The sequence below is a fragment of the Trachemys scripta genome, chromosome 1 (genome assembly GCF_013100865.1).
Source record: "Trachemys scripta elegans isolate TJP31775 chromosome 1, CAS_Tse_1.0, whole genome shotgun sequence".
In the NCBI taxonomy this organism is placed as follows: Eukaryota; Metazoa; Chordata; order Testudines; family Emydidae; genus Trachemys; species Trachemys scripta.
In genome coordinates, this window is record NC_048298.1 from 127,789,370 (window position 1) to 127,807,005 (window position 17,636).

The window sequence follows — 17,636 nt, forward strand, 5'->3', positions numbered from 1 at the left end:
AATCTATTCACCTCCCAGTCTTCCATCCTAAGCCACACATCTTCCCTGCAGACAGTCTTCCCTCCATTCCCTCAATGTCTGTGATGCGCGAGCATTCTACCTCCACAGAACTTATGCCTTTCGCATGTCAACAAGACTGTTAATTTCCATTGCTGACTGATTCAAGGGCCAAGCCCTCTCCTCCCAACAAATCTCAAAATGGGTATCCAGCTGTATCTAAGAATGCTACACACTTTCCAACATCCCGCCGCTTGACGGAATTACAGTGCACTCGATGCAGGCGCAAGCAGCCACATCCAGCTCCCTAGCAGATGTCTCCTGGCAGACATCTGTGGGGCCCGACGTGGTGTTCAGTACATACCTTCACCACCCATTACAGTATCACCCAAGAGACGGCTGAAGACACTGCAGTGGTCCATGCCATATTGCAGGCTGTGCTACCTCTTGCATCTTGGCACCCATCTCCATGCTGATCACTGCTCGATACTCACCCACATTTGGAATACATGTAGGGACCACAACACGAAGAAAAAGATGTTACTTACCTGTCCAGAGACAACCTGTACCTGCTGAGAGTGGGGAACAGAGTGAGGGCAGTGGCTTCAGCAGATGTTACTGAGTCTGCTCAATCCATGTGAGCATGCTCAGTACAAGCCAAGCAGCATCTCTAGAGGGACACATGCAGGGGCGGCGATATGTATTTTGCCGCCCCAAGCACGGCAGTCAGGCAGCTTTCGGCAACGCACCTGCGGGAGGTCCGGCTGGTAATGTAGATTTGGCGGCATGCCTGCGGGAGGTCTTCTGGTCCCGTGGCTTCGGCATACCTGCCGCCGAATTGCTGCCAAAGCCGCGGGACCTCCCGCAAGCATGCCGCTGAAGGCTCCCTGACTGCCGCCCCCACAGTGACTGGTAGGCCGCCCCAGGCATGCGCTTGGTCCGCTGGTGCATGGAGCCACCCCTGAACACGTGACCCTTTGTGCCTCTCAACCACACGTCACCTCTGCCTGTAACTGGAGGTTCTTTGAGATGTGTGGTCCCTATTTGTAGTCAAATACCTGTCCTCCGTCCCCTTTGCTGCGGACTGATCTACTCAGCGGTAAGAGAGTGACTGAAGAGGCATTGACCCGCATGACCGAATATAACCTCGCCTGAGATGCAAGGCGACTCATGACGCATGTGCCGGTCAATGGACACTACTACAAAAATCTTTCGGATCCGGCGCATGGCACACGTTTGGAATACAAATAGGGACCACATATCTTGAATAACCTCCAGTTACAGGACAGTAACCTCTTCTTTCCATTAATGTCATTGGGAGTTGGACAGGGCTGTAAGTACAATATTTTAGAAAATAGTATAGTATCTTAGCCAGAGAAAACACACAGTGTGAACAAGTTCTTGTTAGATTTGAGCAGCCATAGAGCAATAACTGAAGGATGTCAAAATTGAATGTACTCTTTGCTGGTTTTAAGTACTTCTGTACATGAGTGGGGCAGTGATGGAAAGATAAGCAACAGGGCTGAAGGAATACAATGAGCAGATCTAGGATGAGTTTCAACGTACCTGTGGGGCTGTATCATATACTTGTGGAGAGATGGGGACTCAGTGATCAAATAAAATTGGTCTAGTCCCTTGTGAAATACTCATGCAGATCCCCAGTGTAGAGATGTGGTACAAAGCCTCACAAGTCATGGAACCCCTACACTGTGGATCTAGAGAGGCAGCAAATTCCAGGTATAGCTAAGTAACCTTCCTGTTTTCTGTGGCCATACCCAGAATTCTCTTCTATCTCACAGCCCTGCTGATGCCAGTGCTCTTGCACCAAGCTGAAAGGGTTGGGTGGGCTTGAGAGTGAAGAGTTCTTTTCTGCATATCTTCCTTGAAAATACTTCTGTGGCGTCACATCAGCCATCTTGTTATTGATTCATAAAACCCTGCTTCACAGTTAACAGTTCTCTCTGCAAAGAAAGCACTTCCTCTTCATTCTTTTTTGTTTAAGCTGTTTCTTTGCTCTGTTAGACCTATAATCCCCTGAGAGCATTGCTGACACCTTTTCCATTTAAAATCTTGATCTATGAAACTAAATGTCTTTAGCAAGGCAATCAGACAAATTGATGTCAAACAACTGAATAATCAATTTCTTGGATTTCTGGAGCCACCGATGCCAAGAGAGAACATAGCTCTACCCAGCTGAATTACTGACACAGGGGAACCTGTTGATTCAGTGTCTGGTCCATTTATTTTCACTAAAAATATAATCCCAGTATGACACCAGTGAACAGGGACTTGTTTTGATGTATTCTCAATATGCAGTCTCTGTTCTAGCAAGGTGGTATTTTTTGTGTGTGTGTGACTCTACATATACAGATAACTGCATGCAAGACAGTTGGCAGGAAATAACTAGTTTTTTAAAGTCGGAGGGTTGTGAGTTGAAAGCAGAGTCAGGTGACTAATGAAGAGTAGTGTGATAGAGCTGGGGTACGTCTATACTTACTTCCTGGTCCGGATGTAAGCGATCGATCTTCTGGGATCGATTTATCGCGTCTTGTCTAGACGTGATAAATCGATCCCGGAAGTGCTTGCCATCGACGCCGGTACTCCAGCTCAGCGAGAGGAGTACGCGGCATCGACGGGGGAGCCTGCCTGCCACGTCTGGACCTGCGGTAAGTTCGGACTAAGGTACTTCGAATTCAGCTACGTTATTAACGTAGCTGAATTTGCGTACCTTAGTCCGAAGAGGGGGGGTTAGTGTGGACGAGGCCTTGGAGTAACATTTTTTCATTGTATCAGCGGGGTAGCCGTGTTAGTCTGGATCTGTAAGAAGCGACAAAGAGTCCTGTGGCACTTTATAGACTAACAGAAGTACTGGAGCATAAGCTTCCGTGGGTGAATACCCACTTCATCAGACACATGTTTGATGAAGTGGGTGTTCACCCACGAAGGCTTATGCTCCAAAACTTCTGTTAGTCTATAAGGTGCCATAGGACTCTGTCATTTTTTCATTGCACATCTCTTCATTGAATCTTGTGGTTTGGAAATTTTTAGGCTTTGTTCCGAGTGGAGCTCAGTTCAAGATCACAGCATGAAGTTGTACAGCTTTACTCTTACTGCAAATCCAACTGTTGCATTTAATTAACTTTCCTTTTCTTTAATTCCAGTTATTCAACTTTGATGTGCGTCAGCTGCATTGGTCGGAATACATTGAAAATTACTGCATAGGAGCGAAGAAATATTTGCTGAATGAGGACATGTCTGGGATTCCTGCTGCAAAGCAGCACTTACGAAAGTAAGCCATACGTGGTCAACTGTGGCAACAGCCCCCAGCTGCCTTGGGTAGCTGTATATAAGGGTTTTTAAGGCAAGGGTTTCCATTTTAATGAATGATACAATTCCTGGGACGAGGACAGATGAATCATACCTGTGTCAAGTTGAGAATGATCTCATGTGAGATAAAAATGGCATAGCTCACTATTTACATCAGCTGAGGATCTGGCCTAATATTTCCTTGCCCATCTTGTAAAGAAAAGGGGGTTTGGGCTGGCCCCATAGTCCAGCAGCAGCACATTATACTATCATGGAAGCAGTCAATCCTCCTTACCAGTGAGTTATTAGTCAATCTTCCCCCCACCCCGCCCGCAAAGTGGCAGAGAGGGGTTACAGATCTGTTGCTGCAGACGATCCAAAGGTTCGTTCAGGACAGGAAAAAATAAAGGGGTGAGGAGCAGCTTTGGATTTAGGGAAACTGCTTTCCAGGGGTTGTGTAAAACTCCTGACAATTTCCAGGGGTTGTGTAAAACTTTAAAACAGAATCTAGAAATACACTTGTACTGAAGATTGGGGAGATTTTACCCTCACTCCCTGTCTCCCATTCCCAAATAAAATAGAGGCTTCAAAGTTGGATTCGGTATTTTGGAACTAGAACCTATCAAGTTCTAAACAGGGCTGGCTCCAGGCACCAGCCTAGCAAGCAGGTGCCTGGGGCGGCCAATGAAGGGGGGGGGGCGGCACGTCCGGCCGTTCGGCACATCCAGCCATTCGGCGGCGGGGCCATCACTCCCTCTCAGAGCGAAGGACCTGCCGCCGAATTGCCGCCCTAGAATGAAGCGGCGGTAGAGCTGCCGCTGCTTGCGATCGCAGCTTTTTTGCTTGGGGTGGCAAAAACGTGAGAGCCAGCCCTGGTTCTAAAACTTTCTAAATTAAAGATCTTGGGTTCCTTTTTTCAAATTAAAAAAAGTATAAGCCCTACTCATCTCCTCCAGACCAAATACTCGGAAGTGCCAAAGAACATGCAAAGGGACACTTCTGCTGGAGGACCAGTGTTATGCCTTTCAAGGAACAGCACTTTTCACTCTGGAAAACACTTGCTGCTGTGAAACTATAAGTGTAAGACAGGCTGTTGCCATTGCTGGGAGGTCACAAATGAATCATAAGTTTGAGTAATTTTTAAAGATTTATATTCCTAGTTTCTAAGTGCTTCTATAATAAATCAGGAACATATAAGCTACATAGTAACCCAAATGAATAGCATAAATTCCATCACTACCAGTACCAGCCAAAATATCAAAATAAAGCACACACACACAAAAGACTAAGCAAACTTGACCAGGCTAGGTCACAGCTAGTTTGCTTTTGTCCTGATACTCATCTTGGCCAGACACTGGGAAAGTAAGGAATGTGTAGAATTGTAGAATCTGTGTTTGACAAAAGGTAGACACAGAGATTAATATAATCAGCATAATAATGACATTTTAGCCTAAATCCTCTCACAATTTCCCCAAATGGCTTGACATGCACAATGAACAGGGGTGGTGGAAAAAAACAGAACCCTGCGAGACCCTGAAAGTGGACCATTGGGGAGGATGAATCATTGCCCGACATTACCTGTCTGAGATGTTGCAGCAAGGGAGGAACAAACCAACTGAAGGGGCATTTTGTCAATCCCTGCAAACATTCCATAAGCCAGTCACCAAAACCTCATTGTCGATGTTATTAAAAGTTGCTGACACACCAGTGTAAAACATGGACAATAGGACATCTTAGTCCATCCCTAGGCAATTGACTGTCGATGTTAATTCAGTCTCAGTTCTGGTCTGAAATCAGAATGCATGGAATCAAAGACATCTGGGGCATGCTGGTGTTGCTGAATCTATCACATCACTGCATTCATTGCATTATAATTTCAATGCACGGTCATGTAGGAGGCAGCAGCTTTGGGACACAAAGGAGACACCTGTTTAGGCACCAATATCCTTGCTAATAAACAGAAATGGCAGGAGGGCCACATCATTCCAGTTTATAAATAAGATCACTTTAAAAGTGTTCTGCAATGCAGAAATTCCTCTTTAAGTTTGATCCAAAGATGTTAAAGCTGCATCTCAGTATTGTTTTAAGTAATTTTTCTTAATGTCCTTCTCTTTTATTTGTCAGGCTAAGGAACATCCAGTATGCATTCAACACCACCCTCCTTGTGATCATCTGGCGCATTTTCATTGCAAGGTCGCAGATGGCTCGCAACATCTGGTACTTCGTTGTGAGCCTTTGCTATAAGTTCCTTTCCTATTTCAGAGCATCAAGTACCCTCAGGCACTGAAATAGCCAGTCAGCAGCCAAAAGGACCTTCCTCTCCTTTAAACAGCATCTATGGGCATCTGGGCTTGAAAGTAGCAGGGAATCCACCACAACCAACAGCTGCCTGCAGTCAATGTGCCCTGTTACTATGATCACAATTATCTTTTTACTAATGCTTTAATATGTGACGATCTTTCTTCCATAGGACCATGCTAATTTTAAAGCCATAACTGAAGCTTTAGGCATGGGTTATTCTGGGTCTTTTGTCTAGATTCTGGTGTGCAAGAGGATGGATTAACCAAAGCTGCCATCTTTCCATCCAGAGTCTAAGAGCTGGACACTCTCATCCCTACCTCCCTCCTTAACAGTTGCAGATTTTAAAGTCATAGAAATTAGGAAAGGAATATGATAAGACAAGAAAATATCAAAGAAATAAATCAGTGAGAGGTTTTCTTAAATGCAATTCACAAATTCTAGCTCAATGAAACCAACAGGGCCAAATACCTTCTTAGATTGTGAAACCACATTTTTTATGTCACTCAAACCTAAAGGAAGTAAGGAAAAGTAAACTGTGGAAGGCTGATGAATGTGGTTTAGATCTCTATCTCAGGTTCCCAAGGACTGATACTTTCAAGCCCTGATTGATGAGATATACAGAAGCCGTGTACGTTTTTTATCAGCATGAACACACACACAAGTGACTTTACTATGGAGAGGCATTAATCTCTTTATAATTTGTCTTCCATTAAAAAGCTCTCTATCACCTCTATAGCTCTTGCTTGGAAAATTTGTGTGGCCTGAGAGTAGTTATATTTACTCTCAACATGAAGGAGAATGCTTGTGCAAACCTTGAAGAAAATTAATAAAGTGTTTTTGAATCAGTCATTTAAAAAAATCATCATGCTTTGAAATTTTGATTTTTGTCTAGCTGAAAAATAGCTTGTTACTCCCCTTTCAAACTTTCCATATACACCTCTACCTCAACATAACGCTGTCCTCGGGAGCCAAAAAATCTTACTGCATTATAGGTGAAACCATATTATATTGAACTTGCTTTGATCCGCCGGAGCGCGGAGCCCCGCCACCCCGGAGCGCTGCTTTACCACGTTATATCCAAATTCGTGTTCTATCAGGTCGCGTTATATCGGGGTAGAGATGTAGTTAAATTCCCCTGAAAATTCCTGCACCCACTTTGTTGAAGGAAGTGTCATTAAGCAAAGTTAGTAACAGTGTTTTGTTGTGGATCATGCATCCTGATCTTGCTCCCATTGATGTCAGTCTGAGTAATAGGCCCAGTCCTGTTTTCATGGATGCCAATAGGCATTTTTCATTGACTTCTGTTGCAGAGGGATTGCACATGATATGTATAAGAGCATACTGCTCTATCAGCTTGCTGCAGCTTAGAAGGCGGACAAGGAGTTGCAACTAGGGTCCCATTGAAAGGCTGATTTTTGTATAAAAAAATAAATAAAAGATACCTTATTAAGCTTTTAGTTTTTAAATTATTAAGTCTCATTGACAACTGGAACATTTTCTTTACATTTAGTGAATTGAGTGAGCATTTGTTAAGATTAAAAGACTTTAAAATCACCCCTTTTAAAAATGTTTGCAAGTTTCCAATCTGTCCAACTTTGTGCCTTCTGCCTGCCCAAGCAAGTAACATTGCATCACAAAATGTGATACAAGAAGCAGTTTTCAAGGCCAAGAATAGTCAAATGTCTATGAAGTGGCCATTATTTCAAAATTATATCTGCTTCTGACAGTGAAGGCAACAGAGGGGAAAAAATCATGGCCACAAGCAATATTTTTCTTTTAAAAAGTGAAAAGAAACGAGTCAAGTTACCTCTCCTTCCGCATCCTCTACAGGACCGTTTTCCAAATGAGAGTAACAGAGTTTAAACAAGTTGCCAAAGGAGGCTTTTGGTGGATCCCAGAATATAGACGCTCCTCCCCCAGCTCTCTGAAATGGTAAAACCACGTCTTCTCACTAGACCACAGTACCTCTCCTACAGATTGCTTCAAGTCTCTGTACTTATGTCAAGTGTAAAATGGGCTACTAATGCTTAACCACCTTTGTAAGGTGTGTTGAGGTCTTAGGATGAAAAAGTGCTTTGTAAATGCAAAACTTTGTTAGCCACGTTTTTTCAGGTGGGGTAAGACAGACACAGAGGTTCAGTGAGGTGTCTAGCAGGCACTGCATCCTACTGGCTTAGCTGCTGCTTGTGCAATCAGGACATGTGGTTTTCTAGCCTTGGATCGGACATGTCATGTGCTATGACTCTTTAGCAGTGTTTGAAGTGAAGGTCAGGTGCACTGTACTTGTATGCATCACTAATATAGCTACTTAGTGAATGCGCCTAAGTTGTCAGATCCACATGGAAGGAGGCAGGGCTGTCTCTGCAGGATGCATTGTTAGCTAGACCTGCACAACTCATTCCTTTATTTTAATAAGCAGGTGCCACATTCATCCCACTGATTTAAAACACTATCTTCATTTACCTGCACACAAGAGAAAATGAAAGGTTAAAAATAAACAAAACCTGGGTCATTCTGAAAACAAAAAACCTTCGCTAAAAAAAGTCCCGTTAAGGATGCAAATTAGCACCAATGAACTGACCAAGCACATTTACAAAATCCAAGCATTTAAAAAGAAAGAAACAAATAGCTATGGCAATCTTAACTTTTACACTGCCCACATAACAGACCCAATCCTACAATCAGATGCAGCAGGGCAAACCTTTCAGCTCACATGGAGCTCCATTGAAAGCAGTGGGGCTCTGAACGTATCTGATGTGAAAGATCTACACTACACACTATTTTCACAGATTCGAGTTATATTGATCCCCACCATCCCCTTCTTTTGGCCAGACTTACTTGTGACTGGTCATTCGCATATGCTATGCCCACCCCAACCAGTCTCTCCCCACATGCCTTGAACATGTCAGGACCCTTGTACCTGCATGAGAATCAGGATGCAGTAGTTTTCACTCAGGAGGCTGGTGGCACCAACTTTAAGTTTTTCCAGGCACCTTAGTATTTTGCCAAATGCAACCATAGGAGCAAAGTGGACCCTTTCTTTCTCACCCTTGAAGAGCAGCAGAGCTGGTTGGGGATATTGCAAATGCACAACTGTAACCACTTCTTCTCGTTCCAAGTGGCAAACTGTATTCTGGAGAGCTTTCACCATCTGCCCTGTCATCCTCTCAGCCTCATCCTTGTCTCTGAGGAACTCCAGCATTGCCAGCAAATAGCCCCTGACCTGTGTTGCCTTTCCTGAGTGGAAGACCAGGTTGCTAATTCCTCTAAACCTGAGCATAAGTATGATAAAATTTACATCTTTAATCCTCTCTTTCATGTGGCTCAGAACATCATCTCCTGATTGAGATCTTTCTGTGGACCAGAAAAGGTCTCATCAAGGACATCTCTGGCCATGATGTTCTGGTGCTTATGTTAACTTTTTAAAAAGTTACAGTTTAAAGAGGTCCTGTAGGAAATCACACTTATTGGTTCATTGGCATTACACTTCCTGGGCAAATTTTTCAGTTTGGTGGCAGTTTTGGGAAAAAAAATTGGTTTGGGTCAAAGAATGTGAAATTTTTTGGAATTTTTGGTGAATTGAAAAAAAAAACCCACCATGGGCCCCTTCCAAAGCAGGGATTTAAACCTCAGTCTCCCACATCCCATGTGAGTGCCCAACCACTGGACTAAAGAGCATAAGGGAGGGTGGCAATAGCAGCAGCACCATCACCTTCTCTTCCTGCCATGGCCAAAATTATTGGTGTCACATTTGTGAATAGGTTTGGGTTGATCAAAGCTGCATCTTTTGTTGAATAAACTATTAATTAAAAAAAATTTCCATCCAGTGCAGAGTCATAAGTATACATGACTCACCCAGAGGGAAGGTTGCAGAAATGGGCTGATAGCATCTTTATGAGCGGAGGCGGCATGCTTAGTCCTGTGCAAAGTAGTGGCTGCACTTTCCTGTATCATCTTGTTGACAGACAAAATGCTGTTGACCAATCAGAGCTACATCTAGTTTCCTTTTGCCATGGGTGGGACTCAGCAATAGCCTAGAATCTTCCTTGCTCCCCCATTGCCCTTTATGAACAAGCAACTTTGAAGACAAAACTGGTGGTCACATACTTTACAATCATGACAGTTTATTTGCCCCAGCATCACCAAACAGGATAGGATCAGTTACCATTTGTACCCAGTAGACTTACCATGCAGTTACCACATCATATTGTGACAGAATGCTGGAGAGTTGTCATAGTTACTCGGGAAACTAACCTGCGATACGCTGAACCCGATGTACTCTTGTTTTAGTCAATATTATACACACACATCAGGCTATAGCTATAAGCTGAGTGGTATGTAGGAGCTATGGAACACTGGATATCGTTTCATTGTCAAATGATTTCTGTGTTATAGAAAGTCTGTCAAACTCTTAGCTTTCAAATAACAAATTGTATACTTTTTTAAATTAAACTAAATACCCCTGCTAAAAATCACCACAATTAATCTGAATATGCCATTTGACTGACAAGTCAATTTGTTTCCAGAGAATTTGCTGCAAAATGAGGTTTTTTCAGTACATTTGCAGGAAAACTTGACAACCAGGCCACATTTCTTGGGGGCACTTTTGGTCAGCTTTTGCTGCTGCATGATGTTTTCAGGGCGACCTGGTGCACCTCTGTGTGTGTGTGGGGGGTGAGTGTACATATCTGTATGTGTATTTATACATTTTCAGCACCAATCATCACACTACTTCCAGAGATGTTGCAACTATCTGATCTTTTTGAAAGGCCAGGCTGTAACCAGTTATTATGTGCTTTTCTTCATCAAATTAAGATGAAGTCAAAACCCCCTTCCTAATTTCCCAGGTTTAAAAAAAAAAAAAAAACCACCAGTACTGTTAAATAATCAGTCATCGTACATGAATCCTTATGCAACTTTGAAAAGGTGGGGGGAGGGGCTTTTTGTTTGTTTTTAAATAAACTGCAGCTTCATGATTTAAAGCGTGGTGTTGCTCCTCTTGCACTGAAGTTCTACAGCAGACAACAAGGATGAACTTGTTGTTCAACTGGGCCTTGTATTCTAGTGCAGAATAGATAATATATTGTACATTCCCGGCAAATGTATCAGTAATGATCTTGCTAAATGGTGCTACACCTTGGTAAGAAGGTGATTAAAAACTTACTTAAGGGCAAATAAAAATGTGCGTATTAGGAGTAATTTAACAGAATTAAAAAGGTACTATCCCAGTTTCTCAGTTACTAAAGAAAGAAATTGTGATATTTTTTCAACGAGTACCATAGAAAATGAAACTGCTTATATATTGTTTCTTGATCACTAAGCATAATCTTGACAATAGAATGAACCCCCTTTATAGTAAAATATTGTCCCACTGCCCAAAGTTTATATGGTTATAACTGATATTTCTATACACCTTTCCCTATGAGACAATTTACTGTTATAAATGTTACTTACGAAGTTTCTAATTCAAAAGTGTAATGTTTTGAGCCCTCCATGTCAAAGTTGTAAGGTCACAGAATACAAGAACCTCAGCCACAAAATTGCTAATATTAATTTTGTTATTTTAAACCTTTAATAAATAAAATATTTTAAAACAGTTGTTAGTATGCATTAATCTACTGGAGTTGCTGAGGAAAAGTTATTTACGAGCAATGGTGTTTTTCCATACGCCTTTTCTTCACCATTTCAAAACTTGGGGTGGAAAAGGGTATGTTTTACATGGACTTAGCTCAAGCCCTCCACCTACAGGATTCAGGAGGCAAAAGGCAGCTAAAGGGGCTATAAGGGGAGAGAGAATTTCTACATTTAGTTTGGGAAAGAGCATGGTTTGGGATATAGACACATCCTCTTTCTTTTTTTCTACATGGGTGCCCACCAGACACCCTTACACCTGGAAAGTGAAGGGGACATAGCTTCAGCAGGGGGTAAATGGTTGTTGCTCCACTGACAATTTCCACTGGCTGAGGATCTGCCCAAAGCAATCTTATGTTTAATTTATAAATTAAGGATCTGATTCTCAATTACGCTAGAGCCACTTTGCATCACTCTGGCAACTTAGTCAGTATAAATATAATTTACTCCCACTTAAAGGGCTCCTTGTGAAAACGAGAATTAGACTCTAAATATATGCCCAAAATTGCAGACAGACTTCTCTACATTAAAACATTAAGTAAACTGCCACTCTTAATCCAATAACAGGTGTGACCTGCCCCGCAAAAAGCCCAGCATACCTAGGGCAAGTGCAATGCTTGAACACAGCTTGAAGTGACTTCATGCTTATATTCTGACTCAATTGTAGCCAGTTAGAAATGGTGACATAATAAGATGAACTATGAAATGTGCCCTACTAGAGATACAGAAGTTCTAGCAGGCAAGGGCCATTTTACATTCAAAACAGATCTCATAGGTTACTGAATTAGAGGCATCATTCTTAGGGTTGCCAGTTTAGGTTGGACGTATTCCTAGAAGTGCCATCACACGACAATCTTTAAATTAAAAATTAATCTTTAATTCCTGGAGATTCCAGGACAATCCTGGATGGTTGGTCACCCTACTCATTCTGGAAAATCACCTAGAATTTAGGGCCTCAAGGTCTCCAGGTGCCTAAACGAAAGATGCCAAAAGGTCTGGGTTCAGCAACAATCTTTTGTGAAGAGCAAGCTGACTCCCTCACTGGTCTGAAATGTGAGCAGAGATCCAGATCCTTAAAGGTATTTAAGCTCCTAAATTCCACTGATTTCAATGGACATTAGGAGCCTAAGTACCTTTGAGGGTCTGGGCCACAGAGACCTTCCCTATGTCATTTAAACTGTTCAAAATTAACTCTAGTGACTTATGGGGATCTGCCTTGAAACAGTCTGGATTCTGAGAGAAATGTCATAGCATGTTCAGAGATTTCTATTTAAGAAACCCACAACCGGATATGGAATTCACGATTTCTCTATTTCCTGACATGGGCGAAGAGGAAGGGCTTGACCAAACATAGTAGAGCCAATTCCCTATACGGTGCAGGCCGTACTTTGTGTAAGCTTGCATGAATTGCACGGGGGCTATATGCGAAGTGATGATATATCAGCACACAAGCCTTATACAGAAGGGGTGGTATATACATTAAAATTAACCTAGCAGAGAAAAAAAATAGTGCATCTTTAAGTACAATTTTTTTTTTTTTTTTTTTTACTGTTTTTTGAAATCAAACCCATGTTTAGTAACTGGAAACAATCTGAAAAAATATTGTCATGATAAAATAAAAAATGCTTTCCAACCGGCATTGTGTCTTGTGATCTTATCCTGTCCTTTGGATTCTTCTGCACACTGTATATGGTCTTTGAGGGAGGCATCTCCCTTTCTTACTAATCTGAGGGTGAGAAGCAGCTGAAAAACTTTCCCCATTATAGCCTGATGTGTCATTATTTATATCCATCTTTTTCTCTCGCCTCCGGTGAATATCCGGGCCTCTATGTGCATACAAAGGTCTGTCCCTATGAAGCCAGTTGCAGGTTCAAGGCCTAAAAAGATAAGTAGACAAAGGGATACAACTAGAGCTGTTTGGAAAAAGCCAATTATGATTTGCACACAAAAAATTAACACTTTTTAAAATTTCCTATTTCCCCCCCCCCCCCTTTGTTAAAAAAAAAAAAACAACCCACCTGCTTTTTGTAAAATATTTCAGTTTTTGGTAAAAAGTTTTGATTTTCAAAATAAACAAAAACAAAAAAACCCACACATTTTTATCAAAACCTGAATTTTTGTTTTTACCATAGACTGTGATTTGGTTCAAAAATTTAGTTAATTGTTTTGTTACTCTGAACCTTTCCCCTGATCTTTTTGTAGTCACAAAGCCCTTTGGACTGTAAATTCTCTCATATAGAAGAATTACCAGAAATCATAATATGTCCTATAATTAAGCTGGTTAAAAACATACAGGTCCAACAGGACCCCTCATGTTGCTCCAATAGCAGAACTAGGCCCTGCAGCTGAAGGAGTTTCCCCAATGTAAGGCAGATCCCCAGCATGGCAGAGAGCAGTTGAAATAGCTCTTAGCAACCAGCCTTGAGTAGGACATGTGCTAGGAAGGAGGAGAATGACATAGCTTTGGTTAGTTCCAGTCCCCAGGATATCCCCTATATGGTCACTACATCTGAGTGTAGATAACTACCCTGTGAAGCTACTTCAGCTTGCACTGGAGCCCTCAGACTATGTGAAGGGGCAAAGATGGCTACTGTTTTCCTTCACAACCAGCCCATTCCTGCCCCGCAAGCGGTCTTTGGGAAGAAAACAGAATCTGACACATGCTTCCCAAATGGGGGTGGGGGGGTGTGTGTGAGAGAGAGAGATCCTTCTTCCATTCAGGTTAATGGAACTCCCATGGGAGCAGCATCTGGCCTCTAATGGTATTATTTCAAAGCAGCTGCATTTTGAAAACTTGTGCCGAGTTTGCAAGTAGTGGTGCTGTCTCAATGTAATGATAAGGGAGGAGCTTTTCAAAAGCAGAGCTGGCAGTTAGTTTTGGGCATAAGCTTTCGTGGGTATCTGAAGAAGTGGGGTTTTTTACCCACAAAAGCTTATGCCCAAATAAATCTGTTAGTCTTTAAAGTGCCACCAGACTCCTTGTTGTTTTTGTGGATACAGACTAACACGGCTACCCCCTGATACTTTGCAACTACAAAGCTCACCATCTCTGCTATGAATCTGAACCTCAATGAATTGAGCTCATGTCTGTATGTATATTGATCTTTTAACCATACTCGCTCTCTCTTTCGTTTAATACATTTTAGTTTAGTTAATAAGAATTGGCTGTAGCGTGATTTGGGTAAGATCTGAAACATTCATTAACCTGGGAGGTGATGTGTCCGATCCTTTGGGATTGGTGGAACCTTTTCTTTAATATGATGAAATAAGATTTACAGAAATTTTCATCATATTTGACATGGGTACCTGGATGGAGACCTGAGGCTGGATCACTTTAAGGGAACTGTTTTGTTTGGATTTCTGAGTAATCAGTAAGGTAATAAAGAAACTGTTTTATTCTGGCTTGGTAAATCTAAGTATTGGAATATCCACTAGCTTTATGATGAGTGACCATAGCGGAACCCCGGTCACAGTGATATTGACTGCATTAAGATTTGCACTTTTGTGGGCATGTCAGCAATTCCTGGTTGTATCTTTAACCCAAGAAAAAGTATCATTACTAAGAATCACACTCTTCACCCCATCCCACCACTCTACCTGCCTTCTCTGGCAGAATGAATAGATTTGGGCAAACAAATTATATTTAGTGTCTGGTAAGTTTACACTAGGACACATCCCCCTCCAACCAAAGAATGGAAAAAAGAAGCTAAGGGGAAAGATCTCTGTATTCCTTTCCACCATCATGTAGCCTACAAGAGTGTTGATAACACACTCCTATGTACCATAAGGCTTTCACTTCCAACACCAACAGATGAGAAAAGGAAATATGAACTCTCAGTTTAATCAAACTGCATTCTAATCCAAAAATCTTACCAGTGACCTCATCTGTTTTACATCAGCAGATCTGATTGGTTCACATTCTGTGCATTTGGGAAATTATGCTACCTGAATACTGATGAGGTCTCTGGTAAGGTTTTATATTAGGGTGGGGCACATGGTTGATTATTTGATCAATTTAGGAAGGGGAATAACATGGATGTATTTCTAAATGCTTTTGAGGGGGTCTGAATTGAATAAAGTGGGAAGGACAACATGGTCCAGTATCTGGCTCCACTACTATCAGGGACAATGGCCTTGGACATTTTCATCCTCATGGACAGAGAGAACTATAAAGATTATGCCTGATGTAAACAAGCTTTGTAGCAGAAGTTTAAACTGACCTATGAAGTGTACAGGAGAAGGTTTCAAGACATTCAGGAAAAAGGGAACATGCCCTATGCTGAGGTTTCAACTCAGATTAGAGGTTATGTAAAAAGATGGGGACATTGGCGACAGATTACCACAGTTGATGAGGCCTATGAGTTAATGGGTTAAAGTTTCAGGGGTAAAAGCCTTCACTCTATCTCAGCCAGATTTCTTCACAGACCCAGCAAGGTGCAGGGGTGCTGGTTGTAGGTTATTGGAACATCTCTGAGGGTGAGGTTTCATCTGTAATCAGTTTCCTACTGTGTTAGGCTTAGACTTGCATGTTTTTGTTTTATTTTTCTTGGCAATTTACTTTGTTCTGTCTGTTATTACTTGGAACCACTTAAATCCTACTTTTTATATGTAATAAAATCACTTTTGCTTATTAATTGACCCAGAGTAAGTACTTAATTCCTGGGGGAGCAAACAGCTGTGCATATCTCTCTATCAGTGTTATAGAGGGCGGACAATTTATGAGTTTACACTGTATAAGCTTTATACAGAGTAAAAAGGATTTGTTTGGGGTTTGGATCCCATTGGGAACTGGGTATCTGGGTGCTATAGACAGGAGCACTTTCTAAGCCGTTTTCAGTTTAGTCTGCAGATTGTGGGGGATGTGGTTCAGACCTGGGTCTGTGTTTTTAGCAGGCTAGCATGTCTGGCTCAACAACACAGGGTACTGAAGTCCCAAGCTGCCAGGGAAAACAGGCTCAGAGGTAGTCTCAGCACATCAAGGGGTAATCCCAAGGGAGTTTCTGTGACCCAACCCATCACAGATACATGCACACAAATAGCATAATTATATTCAGCAAATCATAACCTTTTCATCAACACCTTACTTGACAACCTTTGTACAAGATTTATTGCAAATATAAAACGGTAGCAACAATGATCTACGTGGTTATATTTTATCAGATAATGTCACAAGGCCCATCAATCTTGATATTTAAACATGGCAGAGCATAGTAACCAGAGCCTGCTGTTTTGCAGTTACCTGGTCAGCCTGTCGTCAAACTCCACCTTTTAAGATGGAGAATGACCTTGGTCTCAGTAGCCACACCATGCCTGTGATAGTTTTGCTCATTCCTGGCCAATAGATTACTTCTCATGTCTTCCTAATACATATTTTTATCTCCACGTGCCCTTCAAGAATGAACTCTAAGGCTTTTTCTTTTCTTAGTACAAATGCAACCTTACAAGCTTTCATAAAAGACCTTACTTGGCATATTGCGATACACACTAACATTGTGTACAATCAGTTGGTTCATTTGCTTAGTCTTTTGGGTTCAGATCCCCTGTTCTCCCCTTGGGGTGTCTGCACCCTGATTGTCACAACTCATCAGTCAGATTATCAGTAAGTTTGCCCCCAAAAGTCACCATATTGAGAGCCATGAGACTATGCTAGAAGCACTTTACTTGTATAAGAATACCAGGGTGCCATGCCAGCGAAGTGCTCCTAGTGTGGAATGTGGAATTGAAACCAGGAGCCCTGAGTTTCTGTTTTCCTCTGTTGCCAGCAAATCACTGTAAAACCCACTGGCAAAGTGTGTTTCTCATCCCTGTCTAAAGGGTGATCCACATGGAGGGTAACAGCCTACTACATCTACCAGTTTCTCTAGCTCAAGTGGTAGAGGTCTCTGCTGTGAATCTAAAGGTCCCAACCCTCCTGATGACCCATATGTATGTTCCATAGGGTAGAATGTCTGTTTTTTCCGTTTGCTTTTTTTTTTTTAAACAGGGAAATTACATACACGTACACACACACACGTATGCATGCACGCACACACACACGCACACACACACACACTTCATAAAAGAATGTTACATTTGCAAACTCCAGTGCTCAAAAGTTAGGATATTCCTGAGTGAAGTCTCATGTGGATTCTTTATTCATCCCCCTTGTTCTTAACTTTTGAGTGCCTGATTTTGTAACCTTATCATTCTTTTAACATAGTTTTCTTTTTTGCTTTGAGGTGGGGTGTGGGGTTGAGAGGATGTTTGCATGTAAAGTATAATAGTTCAATAGGAGCCATCATTCGTTGAAATAGCAGCAGCTGCATTATCAGAGAGATCATTGAACAGCTGGAAACATCCCTGTGCAGAAGGAAACAGTGGCTGTTCACCTTTTCCCCTGCCTGAGGGTTTGGGCTTTGATG

The 17,636-nt window shown here is 41.9% G+C and overlaps 1 protein-coding gene across 7 annotated transcripts in view; it reads left to right on the plus strand.

Annotated features, from left to right (window-relative positions):
• FAR2 (fatty acyl-CoA reductase 2) overlaps positions 1-11,200 on the plus strand; it is a 224,550-nt gene extending 213,350 nt beyond the window's left edge. For 6 of the 7 annotated variants that reach the window (XM_034784676.1, XM_034784658.1, XM_034784651.1 and 3 more), the window contains 2 exons: positions 3,159-3,286; positions 5,428-5,590. In XM_034784676.1, the coding sequence (XP_034640567.1) occupies positions 3,159-3,286; positions 5,428-5,590 (291 nt within the window). Of the gene's footprint in view, positions 1-3,158; positions 3,287-5,427 lie in introns of all 7 variants that reach the window. The other variant, XM_034784701.1, reaches the window with a different exon arrangement.
• The last annotated feature ends 6,436 nt before the right edge of the window (positions 11,201-17,636 follow it).